The sequence below is a fragment of the Alnus glutinosa genome, chromosome 12, assembly GCF_958979055.1.
Source record: "Alnus glutinosa chromosome 12, dhAlnGlut1.1, whole genome shotgun sequence".
Classification (NCBI taxonomy): Eukaryota; Viridiplantae; Streptophyta; class Magnoliopsida; order Fagales; family Betulaceae; genus Alnus; species Alnus glutinosa.
The window spans coordinates 6,867,450-6,884,222 of NC_084897.1; the positions used below are offsets into that span (position 1 = coordinate 6,867,450).

Below are 16,773 nucleotides of genomic sequence, written 5' to 3' on the forward strand. Positions count from 1 at the left end.
TTGGTATTTTTAGTTTTTCTTCCCTTTTGTTTAATTTTTTAATAATTTTAATTTTTTTTCAAATGGTAATTGTTTAATAACCTCAAGGGTATTTTGGGCAAAAGAAAAAATATGTCTAATTTGACATACGGTGGTAGATCAAGAGGCCCATATGCCACTTTTTAAAGTTTGGAAGCGTAAATGAAAATGTTGTCATAATTTATAGGGCTAAAGTATGTTTTTCCCTTATTTTATTGTATTGTAACAAAGACAACGTATATATTTTATTATTATTATTTTTTTTTTTTGTAAATAGTATTTTCATATTCACATTTTTTTTTAACAAAATAACCGGAGCTACCATACATTAATCTGAACAGGCCCAAAAGCAAATACAGTGAATAGAGGTACATTGATACCCTACACACTAAGCCAGAAAAATCTAACTTGGGTGCTGTTTACAAATAAACAAATATTACAATGATAGATGTTTGAGTCACTCTTTAACAATAAAGCACCCATAACAAAGAAAATATGGTTGATCTAGCTAACAACCCATAAAAGGTCCAGTAAAATCTGCAAATTTAACGGACAGACTTTCAAAAACTATAAAAAAAACAAAGAAAAAAACAACTATAGAAAGCACCCAACACAAGTCGACGTCGAAAGAGAAACTGCGCGTCTTGCAAGAACCAGCGGAAAAACATAGATTTGGCCTCAAAAGTAGATGTAGAAGAAGAAAGCTCAGCTAAACTTTCGCCGGTGACTCGGACTAAGATGCCGCTTCCTATCGAGACGTCTTGTGTTAGCCTTCCTGCCTGAAGAAACCTAAAACCAAAAAAAAAAAAAAAAAAAAAAAAACAAAGTTCAATAGCCTTAGAATGACTAGAAGACCCAAAGCTCCATAACTCTAGAAGGATTAGGAGAACAAAAGCTCTACTAGATCAAAGTTATGGGGAAAACATTTTAAAATGGCTATTAAGAGCGGGATTGATGCCACAAAGGTTGTGAGCTTCAATGGAATAAACTTTAGAATGTCGTTTCCACATACCTTTACACATGAGAAAACCTTGTACGCGCTTACTATAACCAAACAATGGGTGGTAGACAAAAATAATGAGGCTACTAGGAATCAAGAAAAATGGGTAGAAGACGACCTACTTGCCAGAGCCATGAAATAAAAAATAAAAAACATGAAATAACAACCGTTTTTGAAATAGTCCCATGAAATGACAAGTGTGTTAAAGTGGTACATCAAACTACTAAGGTGTGTCAAAAATGGCACTTCTTTTTATTATATTCCTATAATACCGTTATTCTCTTAAAAACTAAACTGAAAAAAAGAAAAAAAAAAAAAAAAAAGAAAAAAAAAGAAAAAAAAGAAAAGAAAAAGGAGATTGGGATAAATTCAAAATCAGTCCCTGTAGTTAGCCTAAATTACAAATTGTTCATTGTGGTATAAAAAATAATTTCAAGATTCTCACGGTAGGCCAAAAAGTAATTTAGTCTCTTCAGTCAAATTTCGTCAAACACTTGACAGATTCCGTTAGTGTTCACGTCTGCACCAATAAAATGATCACATGTGTTAGTCTTAATAAAAAAATATAAATATATTAAAAATATGGAGAAATGCAAAATCAGTCTCTGTGATTGGTTTAAATTACAAATCACTTCTTGTCATATCAAAGTGAATTCAAAGATCCATAGGGTATGCCAAAAAAATAATTTAGTCCCTAGAGTCAAATTCCGTTAAAAAATTTGACGGATTTCGTTAGGTGCCAGGTCAACGTCAACAAAATGAGAACACGTGTCACTCTTAATAAAAAAATATAAATATATTAAAAATATACATTTTTAAAATTAAAAACAAAAAAAAAAATTAATGTATATTTTTAACATATTTGTATTTTTTTTAGTCAATGTGAAACGTGTCATCATTTTCTTGGTCTTGGCGTTGGCACTAATAGAATTCATTAAGTGTTTTGACGGAATTTGATTGCAAAGATTAAATTATTATTTTGGCCTACCCTAAAGACCTCTGAAGTATTTTTTGTTCCACATGGAGTGATTTATAATTTAGACCAGCCATATGACTAATCTTGCATTTATCTTTCTTTTTTTTTTTAAAAAAAAAAAAAAAAATTAGTTTACTTTTTTTTATTTTAGGTTTTAAGAGAACAAGAGTATTATAGGAATATAATAATAAATAAATAAATAAATAAAAAAAGTGACATTTTGGCACACCTTGGTAGTTTGATGTATCACTACAATACTTGCCACTTTATGAGACTATTTTAAAAACGGCTATTAGTTCAGGTTTATATATATATTTTCCTCATACTTTATTATCTTTACTCATGATTATTCAACATATGGACATATTTTCCTTCTCAGACATAAGTTTAAAGCTATTGAAAAATTTAAATAATACAAATCGGAGGTAGAAAACCAGTTGGGAATGTCTATAAATAGCTCGAATAATGACAGGGTGGTGATCCTTGGTAGTTTGATGTATCACTACAATACTTGTCACTTTATAAGACTATTTTAAAAACGGCTATTAGTTCAGGTTTATATATATATTTTCCTCATACTTTATTATCTTTACTCATGATTATTCAACATATGGACGTATTTTCCTTCTCAGACATAAGTTTGAAGCTATTGAAAAATTTAAATAATACAAATTGGAGGTAGAAAACCAGTTGGGAATGTCTATAAATAGCTCGAATAATGACAGGGTGGTCACACACGCACACGCACACGCACACGCACACACGCACACATAAGCCTCAACAATGACATTGCAATAAGAAGGAACATGACTTTGGTGGATATGACTAGATCCATGATGCCTTATGTTGATTTACCAGTTTATTTTTGGGGAGAGACTTTATCCATTATAGCATACAAACTTAATGGAGTTAAGGAAAAGAAAAAAAATCAAAACTACTCACATCCTTTGAATACTAGACCGACCGAAAACCAAATATTGAAAACTTCAAAGTATAGGGATGTAAGGCACATTGTACTTATCTTGAAACCCCTAAGGGATAAGTTGAGAAGTAAAACATGGTAATGGAGGTTCATTGGATACGTTAAAAATAGTAGTGGATATCGGTTCTACCATTCTAAAGGATGATTGATAGAGAGTAGAGATGTTGTCTTTTTAGAAAATACCAACCAAGTTACTCCTATGGAGCAAATAGAACTATTACAAGATGATGATCCTTAATGTCTAAAACAATGGGAGTAAGAGAAAGGTTGATGATCAAATGAACATGGATTCGAACGGTGTAAAGAGTGTGAAAAAACACAAAGGCGATCATCAAGTATACTCAGAGTTCATCATGTTCGAAGTGTAAATGAAATAAAATTTACAAGATGATCTAGTGAATTTCAAGCAAGCTATGAGTAGTAATGATGTTGAACAATGACTTAAAATTATGAATGAAGAGCTTGACTCCGTCAAGAAACATGATGTTTGGAAGCTCACAGATTTACCAAGTAAAAAAAAAAATACATTGGATGCGAATGGATACTGAGAAAGAAATTGAAAGCAGATGGAAGCTTTGATAAATACAAAGCTAGGTCGGTGGCTAAAGTGTTTACTCAATAGCTCAGTGTAGGACTTTGTTGACACATATTCACATGTGGCAAATTTTTTCTTAGTGAGGATAATCATGTATGTGTTAGTCAAAATGGATTTGGAATTGCGTCAGTTGGATGTCATGACGATATTCCTGAATGGGAAATTGAAGTAAGATATCTACATGATCCAACCTGAAGAATTTCAAGCCAAAGGGCATGAAGAAAAGGTCTACAAGTTGAAAAGGTTCTTGTATGGACTCAAGCAATCATCAAGACAATAGTATTTAAAGCTCCACATTCTATTTTAAAGATTGGTTTCGAGGTGAATCCACACTGCGTTTATATATGAAGGGGAAATAACAAGTTGACAATATTGTCGTTAAATGTAGACAACATATTACTAGCCAAAAATTGTCCAGATATAAAAAATAAGACAAATTCGTCCTTGGCATCCAAGTTTGAAATGAAATATATGGATGTAGCTACCTATGTCTTAGGAATAAGAATTTATAGAAATATAGATTTTAGGTTATTATAATTGGATCAAGAAAAATATCTAGAAAATGGCTTAAAAGGTTTGACATGGATAATTGTAAACCTTTAAGTACACTTGTTTGTAAGGGCCAAAATTTGAGTAAGAAAATGTGTCCACAAGCTAAGACAGAAATTGAATAAATGAAATTTATCCTTTATATGCCCATGACGTAGGTAGTCTCATGTATAGTACACAACCATGATGATAAAGTTAAAGATGATAAAAATAGTTCAATGGCGGTGATAGTAGAGAGAAAATAAAGGTAATGAGTTAAGAATAAGAGTATTGTATGAAAGTAAGGATAATTTTAGTGAAATGTATCGATACTTATTCTAGTATAGCAGCATAGCTTATGCGATTACTTAAAAATGTGAATATGATATTGAATATATATTATTTCTAATTATTTGATACTAGTGCGCATTTTAATTTAGCCTAATTATTGGAACTTAATATCTCTACACATCCTATGTATTTTATCAAATATCTTAGAGAGACAATTATTCATATAAAGGAAGACTAGAAATGTTATTTTGATATATATTATTTCTTTGTAATGATATGAGTGTTTTTTACTCTAGTACTGAAAAACATATAACATAAATTCGGCGGACACCTACGGAATCTAAAAGGATCGAGACTTATGCTGTTATTATTACATTGCACATTACACAATCAATTACAATTAACAGCACGTAAATAACACAAAAGAGCTTCTGCCCAACTTTTGCTTTATGAATTTTTTGTACAACAAAAAGCCTACTTGGAGCTAGTAAGTCCATTCCTTTGGAAGAAATATCTCCGGTGAACTTTCATTCTGAGACATAATGCAACATTGTGCTGGTAATTCCTTGACATTCTTGTTTATGCTTGAATTACAATCTCTAACTTTGGGTTTGCCTTGAGTATCTGGAAAAGAAAAAAAAAATGGTGTTAATGATGAAGCAATAGAATGAGAAAGCTACATAAAATAGGATACCAATTAATAGATATTAGAAGTAGAACCTTTTCGAGGCGGTATATGCAAACCTAATGCATGCACATTGAGGTTGAGAGCTTGAACGACACGAGAAGGGAGGAGAACTGGAGAGCAAGCTGCATGGTCATAGAAAATTATTAATCTTTTATAAATGAGCTTGTAATTTAATGCTCCATGTAACATTCATATTGACATTGTGAAAAAAAGAAGAAGATAAGAAAGAATTATTTGTCGGCCTGATGAGGGAGATAAAAGGTCGTGAGATCGATCAAATCTTTTTATTTGATAAGATACAGAAAATGGTACTGGTGTTGCCTAATACCTTAATTCAATTATGTGTTATAAATCCGTAATTATTAAAGTATGGTCCCTGTGTCATATACGGCTTGTGTGGCGACTTGTATTTCAACAAGTCAAGTGTGGGCCCTTTTCTTGGTTGTTGTTATGTGGTTCTCTTCCAACCACGTTTGCCTCTTGCTTTATCTTCTTAGAGAAGCTTTGACCGACTTTGACAATTGCTACTAATCTAGATGTCCAGTCAGTAAAGTAATAGTGTAGTGAAGACAACAAAGATTTCTAAAGAGCAATAAGAAGAAATTGTGTATCCACTTTGTATTCTCACAGGCTGTTGTGTCATTGGGCACTTAGAGAATTAAAAAAAATGTTTCTCTTTTGTATTTAATTTTATTTTGGGTGAGAGTAAGATTTGGGTGTATTGAGAAATTTGGATTTGAGTATTTTTCTATTTATTACTCTTTATATTCCATCATTTTGTTAATGAATTTCCTTTGGATCGTCACCGCTTGTGGATGTCGGCTAGTTAAGCCGAACCACGTAAGTAAATCTTGGTGTCTTGTGTGACTAATTGTATTATTTACCATTTTGCACTTTTCTGCTTCTTTGTTGATCATTGGATTAATTCCTTTTAATCCTTTTGTCACAACAACTTGGTATCAGAACTTGAGTCTTTTTTGCAAGATGGCTACTGTAAATTTTAAGTAGAAAAGTTTGATGGTCAGAATAATTTTAGTTTTTGGCACATTAAGATGTGGGCTTTGTTATGACAACAAGGCATGTCAAAGATTTTGGATGGCAATGTGCCATCAATATCATCAATGAAGGGAATGAATGAACTTGAAGAAAAGGCTCACAATGCAATTTTGTTGTCTCTTTCAAATGGAGTTTTGAGAGAAGTCGTTGATGAAGAAACTACCGTTGGACTTTGGAAGAAGCTGAAGAGCTTGTGCATGAAGAAGTCATTCACTAATCAGTTGTATTTGAAGCAAGGATAATATACCCTCAAGATGAAAGAAAGTATGGCTCTTTATGATCATTTTGATGAATTTAATAAAATTCTTATAGACTTGAAAATACTGATGTTCAAGTTGATTATGAGGATCAAGAATTGATTTTTTTTTTTTTTTTTTTTTTTTTTCACTACTGGATTTGTTTTATAATTTTTTTAATTCAATGTTGTACGATAGAGATTCCATCTCCTTAGCGGATGTTAAATCTACTTTGAATTCTATGGAGTTGAGGAAATTATTGAATGGGAAAGGTAGTGATAATTAGGCTGAGGGTTTATTTGTTAAAGGTCGTTTAGAAAATTCATCTAATTTTATAGGTCGATCCAATGAGAGGGATACGAGTAAAGGTAAATCAAGAGGCCAATCACAGTTCAAGTCTAAGAAGAAAGCCAGGTGTTACTATTGCAAAAGGGGTGGACATTTTAGATCCAAGTGTCCGAAGTTGGAAAAGAAAGAGGAAGGTGATAAGTAGAATTCCTCTTTTGTGGCTGGTGTTGTCGAAGAAAATTCTGAGGATTCAAAATTTGTCCTTGCTATTACCGTTTTTGATGGTCATCTTAATGACAAGTGGGTCTTTGATATTGCTTTTACATTTCATATATTCCCTAACAAGGATTGGTTTAGTACTTATGATTCAGTCAATGGTGGTTCCATCTTGATGGGCAATTAATGATGTTGCTTGCAAGATTGTAATACCCCAAAAATAAATATATTTAATTTAAATGTCAATCACGATATATAAATAAAAAAAATAAAAAAAACCTTATTGAAGGTCACATATAAATGGTTTCCAATAAAATGCTATAAATTGAATTTACTTAAAGCCTTTAAAACCTTGCATTTTCTTTAAAAACATAAATATGAGTTTTCGAATGTTCAAGTATCCAACTCGAACGATCGAGACCTTCTTTCTTGAACGTTTGAGCCTATTTGAGAACATTTTATTTTTTTTAGCCACCTTAACACTTTGAGCGTGCAAGAAACCATATAAAGCCATCCTTAAGCCAAAAAAAAAACACCATTTTTGTAATTCCTTCACACCAGCAACCCTAGAGAGAGAGAGAAAGAGAGAGGTTCTATAGAGAGAAAATGTGACTCTTGGTAAGGCTTCATCCTCAATGAAAGGTAACCCTTAAACCTCAATCTCGTTTTGATATATATTAACATGTTTTTTTTATTGGTTTTAATCTACTGATTTTGTTGTTTAACAAACATCATGTGGGTTTTAAAAACATCTATGTATATTACATAAGGATTTTATAATGATCATGCATGGGTTAGCTACATTTTTAAAAATATATGAATTTGCTCATCCTTTCCATGTTATATCACATTATTATGGTTTGATATTCCTTTCTATGATTATTAGGAGTCTTGGTTGAGTTGGGTAATAGGTTTAAGTAGGATTTTTAGGTCTTTTGTGCATTCTAGCAGTCCCAGCATGTTCCACTGCTCATGACCAAACATTCGAACCTTGTTGGCCGAACAATCGACCTCGACATCGAACGTTCGATGAAGGCGGTAATCTGCATGATTAGGGGATTTTTACGTAATTAGGGTTTTACGTGCGATATTAAGGTTCCCGTTTGGGTTGTGTCTCATATTAGAGTATGAATTGCAGTGAATTGGTGATTGAGTTGTCTGAGAGTGAGGAGAATCACTCAAGGTAAGTAAATACTTACGGAATTGTATTTTTTCAATATGTGATATGTACGTTAATCAATTGGGTATGCTTTAATTTTCAAAAGAATATGTCTCAAGCCTATTGATTTTTATAATATGTTTATAAATGCTTCAAACAGATATTTGCTTATATACAATTTATAATAAATGAACAATAATTGTATCATATGACTTGATACACCGTATTATGTGGGATAACGAACATAGATTTACCATTATATGGGCTTGACCCTATGTTCAAAGAGATTTACTTTAATTATTTGGCCTTGAATCTAATGGTTATTTGTAAAGGGCACACCATGTACAGATGGATCACCATTACGATTTCGCTATTAGCGTGGGCCACTCGATGTAAGACTCAGTCAGGTTGCTACTACATTACGGTAAGCGGCAATAACCGAGGCAGCGTTATTGTACAGGTCTTTTAAGAAAATGCAAACCCGAGTAAGAAAGGGTTAAGAGCTCGAATAGACATATGGAGGAAAGTTATGAGTACTTATATTTTAATATATTGCATAAATTTCTATGCATTAAAATGAGTGAATTGTCGCTAGGATTATGCCTACCCTACTTCAAAATAATAATAATAAATTATACTAGCATAATAACGAAGGCAACTTGGAATATTTTGTAAAATACTATGATTTTTTTAGTCTAATTTTGAGAATAAGAATGTTATTAGAGGTTCTTTACATAAAAAAGTTCCATAACAATTTACTTACTAAGTCGTGTACTTATGCAATTACTTTTTTCACTGTGAAACAATTCGGTGTTTTACACATTAGTAGGTTGCCAGGCTGTAGAGTGCAAAATTTGTTGTGATGAAGATGCCAAGCTAATGACTCGCATTGTCAGGTTTGCTTAGTTAGAAATTAGTTGTTAACGTTATAGTAATGTTTGTTTGGAAGCTGTGAGTCTATATTAATTATACATGATGTTGTTTAAAGGTTATATGATAGTTTGTCTCAGATCATATATTTTTGCTTTCCGCTATAGTATACTCTAATAGATTAGTGTTGTGTACTGAATTCAGCTAATTTTCAGCTAATTAGTTTGAAGGCACTACCAGTAATACTCAAAGTTAAGTAAATTTAACTATTTAATTTTAAGGGCATTACAAAGATTGTCAGTATTGGTACAATCAGAATAAGGATGTATGACAGGATTGTTAGGACTTTGAAAAATGTTCAACACATACCAGATTGAAGAAAAATCTTATTTTGTTGGGCACTTTGGAGTCCCTTGGATATTAGTATTCTGGTAAAGGTGGAGTCATTCGGATCAGCAAAGGCCCATTGGTTGTGAAGAAAGGTAACAAGGTTTATGGCCTTTACTTTATTCAGGGTAGTACGGTGACAAGTTTAGCTGTTGTGTCTTTTTTAGATGATCCACATTTAGACATTACCTGATTATGGCATATGCAGTTAGGCCATGTGAGTAAGAGGGGTATGACAATCCTGAGCAAACATGGTTTTCTTTGTGACAAGATAGTAGGATCACTTGACTTTTGTGAGCATTGTGTGTTTGGGAAATAGTGCAGAGGCAAGTTCTATACAGGTATCCACAGAGCAAGTGGTATAGTGGATTATATCCATTCATATCTTTGGGATCTCTCTCAAGTTCTATCGAAGGGTGGTGTTGCTCGGTATTTCATGACGTTTATTAATGATTATTCACAAAAAGTGTGGCTATCTTTTTTTGAAGAAGAGAAGTGATGCGTTTGTCACTTTCAAGCAATGAAGGCGTTAATTGAGAATTAGACTGGAAAGAAAATCAAGAGACTCATAAAAGGCAATGTTATCGAATTTTGTGGTGGGAAATTTAATGAATTTTGAAAGGATGAAGGCATTGCTAGACATCGCACGGTTAGTCATACTCCACAACATAATGGGGTCACTGAGCGGATGAACATGACTCTCTTGGAAAGAGCGTGTTGCATGCTTTCAAATGCCGGGTCAATACTGTTAGCTATTTAGTCAACTGTTCTCCATCAAAAGCAATTGATTGTAAAACTCCTTATGATGTTTGGTCTAGCACTTTTGTTGATTATTTGTTTCTGAAAACTTTTGGTTGTCATGGTTATTTTCATGTGAATGATGGCAAGCTTGAGCCTAGGTCAAAGAAATGTATATTTGTAGGCTATGGTGACCGGGTAAAAGGATATAGCTTTTGGTGTTCTGATCCTAAATCACCTAAGTTTATAGTTAGTAGAGATGTTGTATTTGATGAATCTACCATACTTCACCCCATAAAGGAGTCTGTTGTTTCTACAGGAAGGGAGCAAGGTTCTATCTTTACAGAGGGTGCAAGATGGCACTCGAGATCAGCCTGTTAGAGATGGGCATGGTTGCAGTTCCGATAATGATGATCCACAAGAAGAGCAAGATACTAGTATTGCTACTGGTAGACAGATTAGGCAGATTAATTAGGCCTCCTAAAAAATATAGCTATGTAGATTTGGTAGTGTATGCATTTACTGTGACAGAGAACACTATGATATAAGAGCCCTCCACTCTTTCAGAAGCTATCACAAGTAATGAGTTTGCATATTGGTTTGTTGCCATGAATAAGGAGATTGAGTCTCCTTATAAGTACCATACATGAAATTGCCAAAGGGCGCTAAGACTGTCATGTTGAGGAGATCGATGTATGGCTTGAAATAATCTCTGCAACAGTGGTACAAGCAATTTGCGTATTATAAGCAATGTTCTTATGTTTCTTTTATTTATTTGTTTCTCTATGTGGATGGTATGCTTATTGCTGCTAAAAGTATGTTTGAGGTTAAGAGATTGAAATCTCTTTTGGGTGATGAGTTTGAAATGAAGGATTTGAGTGGTGCTAAGAAAATCCTTGTGTTGAAGAATTATAGACTAGTGAGTACTTCGCATGACGCGCATTTCAGACTCTCAGCAACGTTAACACCATAGAGTGAGGAGGAGGAGCGTTCCATGTCGCATGTAGCTTACTCTAGTGCAGTTGGCAGCATCATGTATGCTATGGTCTGCACCAATCCAGATATTTCACAAGCAGCCAGTGTTGTTAGTCGCTATATGGCCAATCCTGACAAGGTTCACTGGCAGGCAGTGAAATGGATACTGTGTTATTTATGGGGCGTTATAGACTTTGGTTTAGTATTTGACAAAGATAGTGGTCTCGTTTCTAGTGTCATTAGGTATGTTGATTCAAATTATGCATGCTAGTGGTCTAGTTGTGACACAAGGATATATCATAATGAATAAAATTGCAATGGTAGGAAATCCAACGGATATGTTGACTAAGCCAGTTCCAGTTCTCAAGTTCAAGAGTAGCTTGTAATTACCCTTAGGAGTGTTGATTAAGCTTGGCAATTTTTGACATGATTCGCGAACCCGGCACGAACGCGACACGAAAAAACAGGGTTTGAGTTTGGCATTATCGGGTTCAGGTCATAATTGGGTCAACCCGATTATAATCGTGTTGGGTTGACCCGTTAACACAATTATAACACAGTTATATTAAAAAATAATAATAATAAAGTTCAACAAAGTAGAAACGAAGGAACCCTAGCTGCACTACACGCACCACTCACATCACGTTCACTCTTGTCTTTCACTCGTTCACCAACTTCACCCGAATCACTCGCCGTTCATAGTTTGGTGCGACGAGCCCATGCCTCGTGGACCTCTCTGGCCAACTCCAACCCAATACTCTGACCTTCACGCGCCTAACTACCGTGATGCATGAAATCAGGGAAACTCTCCCGTCTGCAATCTCCACCCTGAAGCCAACCCTGATTGCCCTTGTTGTCGATATTTTTGGAACTCCGGTACTGGACCTCGCCAATGAGTTTCACATGTTAAAGTATGTGTTTGTTAGCTCTGCGTAGCCCTTGCATTGATGTTATACGCGCCAATCCTTGAAAAGGAGGTAGAAGGAGAGTACGTTGATCAGAAATAACCGATAAGGCTCCTTGGTTGCATGCTGGTTAGGCCCCAAGATGTGGTTAATCCGATGATGGACCGGACAAAGTAGGAATACCATTCCTTACTAGAGGTGGGTTCAAAGACGCGTAAGAGTGATGGGGTTTTGGTGAACATGTGGGAAGATTTGGATGTCGCGACGCTTAATGCCATGAGAGAGGAAGAGAGTTACGGATCAGCACCGGTTTACGTAATCTTGTTTATCGGGTCATGTTCGGGTTACCCGGTTCCCAATCGGGTCATGTTCAATTCATAAGTTCCTAACCTGATTAATAATCGGGTCGGGTTCGAGTCTGATAGAAACTTGTTGGCAGGTTAGTCGGGTTGACACGAACCCGATCCGTCAACCCAAATTGCCAAGCCTAGTGTTGATGGAGACGATATGAGGAAATTTGCAAGGATTTGATGAAATTCAAGTCAAGGTTGAGATTTGTTTTGTGGTGACTTGTATTTCAACAAGTCAAGTTTGGGCTCTTTTCTTGGTTATTGGTATGTGGTTCTCTTCCAACCATGTTTGTCTATTGCTTTAACTTCTTGGAGAAGCTTTGACCAACTTTGACAATTGCTACTAATATAGTTGTCCAATCATTTGGGAAAGTAGTAGTGCAATGAAGACAACAGAGACTTTTAGAGGACAAGAAGAAAAAAATTGTGTATCTCAGTAATATCACGTGCTATTGTATCGTAGGGCATTTAGAGAATTAAGAAAAGCTTTCTTTTGTCTTTACTTCTCTTTTGCATGAGTGTGAGATTGGGGTGTATTTTGACTTTTGGGTTTAAGTGGTACTCTCTGTACTCCATCATTTTGTTAATGATTTTTTTTTGGATCGTCTCCACCTGTGGATATCGGCTCATTAAGCCAAACCACATAAATCTTGATGTCTTATGTAATTGACTGTGTTATTTACTATTATGCACTTTTCTGCTTCTTTGGTGATCCTTGGATTCTTTTAAATCCTATTTTAGCAACATGATTTTATTAATTAGACACAAACTAAGGTGTTCGGTACTTCATATAAAGAATTATTTTTAAAATCCTAATTGCAATTGATTTTTATTCTTTGATAGAATGAATAATTAAGAAAAAAAAATTAATTAGAGTCCCTGACTTCTCCTATAAATACAAAGCATATGTATTCCATCTATAAGATATCTTTGGGTATAGGTTAAAAGATATGATGCTCCTCTACTAAAATATTTATGTGAGATAATTCTAACTCTTTTTCTGCCGCGTATCCAACCATATTATTTATGTGCTTAGAATTATCAAGATTAAGGTCAACCAATTAATCAACTATGGTTCAACTAGTTTGACAATCAAACTGATAATTTGACAAAAATAACGCCCACAAACACACACCTTTCAAGAGACTAATCTACACTATACACATACACAACCCTTTGACATAGATGTAATACTGTACGTACCTGGCTTCTTGCTTGCTTGGGAGTTGGCGCCTACCCTTTGCGGAAGAAAAACGCCAGTTCCACATGATTTTCGGCCTGACTCCAGGAAGAAAGCTTGCATTCCAGATCCTCCCGATGCCCCATTGGGTCCAACTTTTGGTCTATGATGTGGTCTTGTGCTAGATTTCAAATGCTGATGGATATATATACCCTTTTGTTAGACATTACTGTCCAAGTATATCAATTTCTCTCAATTAATGTAAAAGAAAAATAAAATAAACAGCGAAAGAGAGATCGACAACCTGTGGAAGTGGCTCTACAGGAGCTTTGCGACGATGGTGCTGTTGGGATTGTCGTTTCCTCATATGCGCCTAACAAAAGAAACCAATAAGCAATGAAGAGGTTTTGCTGTGAGATTCTTGAGGAGTCAAGGAAGAGAATCCGGCCAAACACAGCAAATATAGAAACAGTCACCTTCATTTATCTGTACCAAAAAAAAAACCGACGAACTAATTATAGCAATACCTTCGTGACGCATTCCTGATCATCTAGAACATGCGAAGGTAACCGCAACTTTCCTTCTTCAAAACCAACCTCCACATTCTCAGCATCCATGAGAGAGATAAACACACACACACACAGAAAGAAAGTAAGAGAGACAGTCTGGTTTAGTTTCAGTTCCTTTCTTGTTCGGAAATGAGAGAGAGAGAGAGAGAGAGAGAGAGAAGGTTTTTAAGCTCCAACTTCAAACCTGCAACATAACTACAAGATATCTCATATCATATATTTACTAGAACAAATAGTGGGGGAGTAGATATGGGGTTTGGGTGGAATATACATCCACGCGCTTCTCAATGTGCGTGGATATTAATTTTTTCCATTTTTGTTCAACGAACGACGTCGTTTCTCTAGCGCGTCTCCACTCCCGTACTAGATCCCTGACGAAAACTGGCCTTGATTGGCGACTATAATTACGGAGAGTACCCAAGATTAATGCCTATTCTATTTCTAGTCGTGTTTTTTTTGGTACGTAAATTAACAACTGCAAATGGCTCATGCGTTGTACGACTACGTGCAACAACGGAGCAAAAAACTATATATTATGACAGGGTCAGTGGTCAAAAACAAATTATTGTTGTTAGGTCAGTAGGTTAAATTTCTTTTTAACCTTATAATTTTATTTTTACCTCCATTTTATTTTATTTTATTTTATCTTTTTTTTTTTTTAAGGAATTGAGGAAAAGTCATGGCCTACATACCAGCCTCCCATTCTTCCGTCCCTGACTACGTTGGCCTACAGAGATCAACATTTTAGACATAAAAAAAGATTAAAAATAGAGAAAGTTTAGACAGAATACTCATGTCATTCTCTCATATAACTTTTTAAAAATTAAGTTACTGATCTAATGATGAATTTTTTTAAAAAAAAGTTGTATAGAAAAATGACATGAGTACACTAAATAACAATTCTCAAACTTGTGTCTTTGTGTGTAGCATATCAACTTGAAGACTGCTTCTTCCCCTTTTTTTTTTAAAAAAAAAAAAAAAATTAATGGAGCCAATATCGAAATTAAATGGTCAAATTAAGTTAACACCATTGTAAACTATTTTTGCTTATTGAATCTGATACTAGAGAATATATATATATATATATATATAGGGCTTCACATAATTTGATTCAAATTCAAAATCATTTGCGATCATCAACGCAACTGATTTTATCCATCGGCTCATTGCTAGCTAACTCATTGATAACTTTAAAAACTCAAGTATATATTTTCAAATCCTGGCGTCCAAAGAATCGATATTTATAAACTGACTCTTGAAGATCTGTATATATATATAGTACTACTGTAGTTTGATGATAAAACAAGGGACATTTGTGTCATTTGGGAGATCTAAGTCATGATCAGGACGTGGATGTGCACGTGGCTAGCTACGTACGTTGGGTTGGGTTGGGTTGGGTTGGGTTCGGTAAACCCCTCTTCCTCTTTAATTTGGTTGTTGCAGTTATATATATATTCTTCTTCACGTAAGGATCTGCTTCTCTAGCTCCATAACCTCTTCCTTATGTCATTTTTATTTCTTTTCTTTTCTTTTCTTTTCTTTTCTTTTAGGGTTAGACTTAGACCTTTTCAAATAAGTCGCTATTTTGGTCATCAGATGATCGGACTTCAGGTATATATATATATATATATGATGTGTTTGTGTATGCAGCGGCTAGTTTCTTACCCACCACACCATCCCTCCCAAAATCTTTGAATAGTTTGGTTTAGGAAAGTGGGGATTCTACATGTACTTTAAATCAAGTGTCTATTTTTCAGTCTTACCTATGCATATATATGTGCGTAAGAAGCTAAGCTGGCCTACAACTCTTTTACAATCTGTTTAACACATGTCAGATTGAATGAATGTTTTAAAAAAATTAGTTTTTGACGTAACTTTAAAATTACTCATGAATCTTGTTATGATTAGCTTTGAAACTGTCAAAATTAACCAGATTATTAGTTGGACAATCGTAGATTACTTTGGTTCTTAAAACTTAAAGAATGTTTTGAAAAGAAGTGAGGTTCGTTTAGGATAGGTTGTACATATTTGAACCATTTAGGCCAACAAAAATAGCAAATGTGATCAAACGTACGTATGTAAAGATCCGTGGCTCAAGAGTAATTCTTCATGTACATTAAGTGTTTATAAAGTGTCTATCAAAAAATGATGTAGCATTTAAAATTATTATTGGACATGTGATTGATCAAATAGTGAGTTTAAAACCTACCTCATTTTTTAGTGGACACTTGATGAACACTTAATATACTATTAGAATTACTCGTGGCTCAGTCAAGCTTGGATGCAGTAACATTGCAATACTTGAGCACCGTATAACATTTTTTTCAATACCTTTGGAATGGGAAGACAGCCATGGAAATTAGGGCATGGAGTGCCTCGTAAAAACATCATCCCACAAAACGAAAATGTGTTCTCAAGCAACTTCCATGATCAATGTCCAGAATGATTGGGAACTCTAGTAATTTGCTGCACAAATTGCTAGAGGACCATATAAGACTCACCTGTTCGAATAAGTAGTCGGACAAACCCAAAATTTATTTAAATAAATAAGTCATATATATATATATATATATATATATATATGGGTTTTCTCACAATGTGTTACCTAAATTACTAGAATTTGGCAAGAAAAATTGCTAGAGATCCTAATCCCGTCCAAAAGGTTTGCATTGTCACCCGATTATAGTTTGATTGCTCGGAATTTGTCATTCATAGACAACACAAAAGATCACATTGATACATAAGATTAGCCTTTAATAATAAAAC

The 16,773-nt window shown here is 34.3% G+C and overlaps 1 protein-coding gene across 1 annotated transcript; it reads right to left on the minus strand.

The window, feature by feature from the left end:
- Positions 1-4,625: 4,625 nt before the first annotated feature.
- Positions 4,626-14,192, minus strand: LOC133852458 (uncharacterized). The gene is made up of 5 exons (XM_062289218.1): positions 13,966-14,192; positions 13,743-13,811; positions 13,462-13,633; positions 5,111-5,200; positions 4,626-5,014 (listed from the first exon to the last, which is right to left on the minus strand). The coding sequence occupies exons 1-5, from the start codon at positions 14,053-14,055 to the stop codon at positions 4,875-4,877; spliced, it is 561 nt and encodes a 186-aa protein (XP_062145202.1). The 5' UTR covers positions 14,056-14,192; the 3' UTR covers positions 4,626-4,874.
- Positions 14,193-16,773: the final 2,581 nt, after the last annotated feature.